This window comes from Cynoglossus semilaevis, chromosome 7 (genome assembly GCF_000523025.1).
Source record: "Cynoglossus semilaevis isolate Cse_v1.0 chromosome 7, Cse_v1.0, whole genome shotgun sequence".
Taxonomy (NCBI): domain Eukaryota; kingdom Metazoa; phylum Chordata; class Actinopteri; order Pleuronectiformes; family Cynoglossidae; genus Cynoglossus; species Cynoglossus semilaevis.
In genome coordinates, this window is record NC_024313.1 from 372,236 (window position 1) to 375,008 (window position 2,773).

The 2,773-nt window shown below is 40.9% G+C and overlaps 1 protein-coding gene across 1 annotated transcript in view; it reads left to right on the plus strand.

Annotated features, from left to right (window-relative positions):
• gopc (golgi-associated PDZ and coiled-coil motif containing) overlaps positions 1-2,773 on the plus strand; it is an 11,636-nt gene continuing 8,863 nt past the window's right edge. The window contains exons 1-2 of the mRNA XM_008312631.2: positions 1-516; positions 2,374-2,538. Coding sequence (XP_008310853.1) covers positions 268-516; positions 2,374-2,538 — 414 coding nt within the window. The 5' untranslated portion in view covers positions 1-267. The remainder of the gene's footprint in view (positions 517-2,373; positions 2,539-2,773) is intronic.

Here is a 2,773-nt window from a genome sequence, read left to right on the forward strand (position 1 = left end):
TCTCCTCTGCACACAGGCATATGTGGTATCTACGTCACTGTGAAGCAGGCACTTCCTAGTTAGGCTATGTTATTACATCGAGTTGAAAACGAACCTACTGCTTTTGGATACGTCGATGTGGACACCTAGATAGTTCGTCTAATTACCACGAATCAGTTGAATTACACGCAGCGGGGTAAAAAAAGAAATTGCTAAACGTTATCGCCGTTATATTTAGCTTGAAAGCTGACCCCAAACGGTTGAACCGCAGTCTGTTCCGCGTTAGCTATGTCCGCTTCGAGTGGTTGCTCCCCGGCGGGCCTTGGCCCGGGGTTGTCCATGTTTCGGTGGTTGGAAGTGCTCGAGAAAGAGTTCGACAAGGCTTTCGTGGACGTCGACCTGCTGCTCGGAGAAATAGACCCGGACCAAGTCGATATAACGTACGAGGGCCGACAGAAGATGACCACCCTCAGCTCCTGCTTTGCACAGCTCTGTCACAAATCTCAAACGGTCTTCCAACTAAACCACAAACTGGAGGTCAGTGGGTTGTCATTTGTCATCATTCTCAACACCGCAAATGAACCAAAACGCCTAGTAAAGTTACAGTCTAATCTCCGACTCTTCTTAGTTATCTTCCATCCCTCCCTTTATAAAAGGGCATCCTCTTATGCCACCCATCAAAAGATAATGGTTTTCTTCACGCAACGGAAGCTTATTTTTAAGTTTTAAGTTCGATCTGATCGGTTATTCGATCGAGTACCTATCATTTATAGATATTTTAAACGGGTATCGGGTACGAAAATGTTCAGGAACAACATCCGTAGGAATGAATGAGGACTTACAGTAACCATGACGGAGCGGTAGAGGCCTATCGCACCGCTACTGGCATTCTGTTGATAGTTTTGCTCGGCTGAGCAGGATGTCATAGTTATTAGAAATAGAGAATATGTACCGTAGGCTAAGGCAGTGTTTGTTTGTAGCGGTTTAGCTGTAACTGGATCTTAAGAAGTTCAAATACACAGATTGCAATAATTACGGATAATTGAAGCCAACGCTTTGTTTGGTTTGCCAGAAAGGAAAGTTGGTCAGTCGATTTTTTTTTTTTTGTCTCGAGTAATTGATGCTCATCATACAGGAAAGGCAAGGCAGTAGAACCTGAAACCAGCCATCCTTCTATATTCGACTTGTCCTGCAGGTTATAGTTATAGCCTATAACAGGAAGAGAGGGAAAATAGGGACAGCTCATCATACAGGAAAGGCAAGGCAGTAGAACCTGAAACCAGCCATCCTTCTATATTCGACTTGTCCTGCAGGTTATAGTTATAGGTCTGTCCCTATTTTCCCTCTCTTCCTGTTCCACGGCTGCACGATTGGAGAAAACGGTTACGCCCCAAATTGCAATATCACTACAGCATTTTAAGGACACTACAGAGACAGCAGTTTGTTTGTTTTGTTTACGTTCGTTCTGCTAAACTTAAAACATTCAACCTGAAAACCTTTCTAAAGGAGTTTTGAAATTAGAAATATTGGTCATTCAAGACATTTCCATTAAGTAAATATTTTTAAGACATTTTTTTACAGTACTGTTAAAAACAAAAACTAAACTTTCCAGTACCATTTGATGGTTTTGATTGAGACATTTCCTCAGAAAAAAAAAAACAACAAGAAAATATTTCATAACATGACAAAATTCCGTAAGGGAATATAACATGTGGTGTCAATTAAAAGTTATCTTAAGTCTACTGATTATACGTATTTGTATATTACTCCAACTGAATATTGCTCTGCGAGGACTTTTGACTTCTCATGTCGTGGAAATTTAGCTATTATAGTTCTGGTCAATATGCAGATTAACTCTACTCAATACGATTAGTAAAATAAAAAGGGCAAGGGTAAAACCATTGTCGGAAATGGTACAAAACGAACCTTAACTAATCCACCTCCAGATGGGGGGTTGGATCGCGTATTAACTGGCGTATTTTCCGGAGTATAAATCACACTTATCATCCTTTGGCTGGGTTTGCGACTTGTATACATATTAAAATATGTAATATTACATGTTTGTTATTTTAACACTGACAGCCGCTAGAGGGCACTCTAGGCTTGTGTAGCATTATCTGCTACTCCACTACCGAACTGAAAATTCACATTTGTTAAGTTAAAATGTTCATTATTTTCACACTGACGGCCACTAGAGGGCAATGGTGCGACTTATACTCCGGAGCGACTTATTCTCCCGGAAAATACGGTAATTTAGGTGCAAAGTCATTACTGCGAGTTACGCTTTGGGTGCAAAGTCATTACTGCGAGTTACGCCCGAGTGTGTCTAACTCATTCTTCAACAACAGGCCTTCCACACTTTGCCCTTACCTATCCACTTTTTCTTCTTTTTAGGCTCAGCTAGTGGACCTGCGCTCGGAGCTGACCGAGGTTAAGGCGGAGCGGGCAGTGGTAGAGGCGGAGGTCCACGACCAGCTCCTACAGCTTCATGCTCTTCAGCTGCAGCTTCATGCCAAGCAAGGCCAAACGGAGGACTCTGACACCATCAAAGAAAGACTAGTAGGTCCAAAAAAGAGTGAATTCACACATGTTCAAAACTTTTGTGGCCAATGTGGGGTTAGTTATTTCTTTAGTCTTTTTTTTTTTTTAACTTGGTAAGTTAGTTGTGAAACAAAACCATTTAAACAGATTCATACAAACAAACATGGTAGAAAAACTTTTAAAAGAAACAAACAGGAAACACAAGGATCCTTCTGGCATACAATATATGCATATATATATATATATATATATA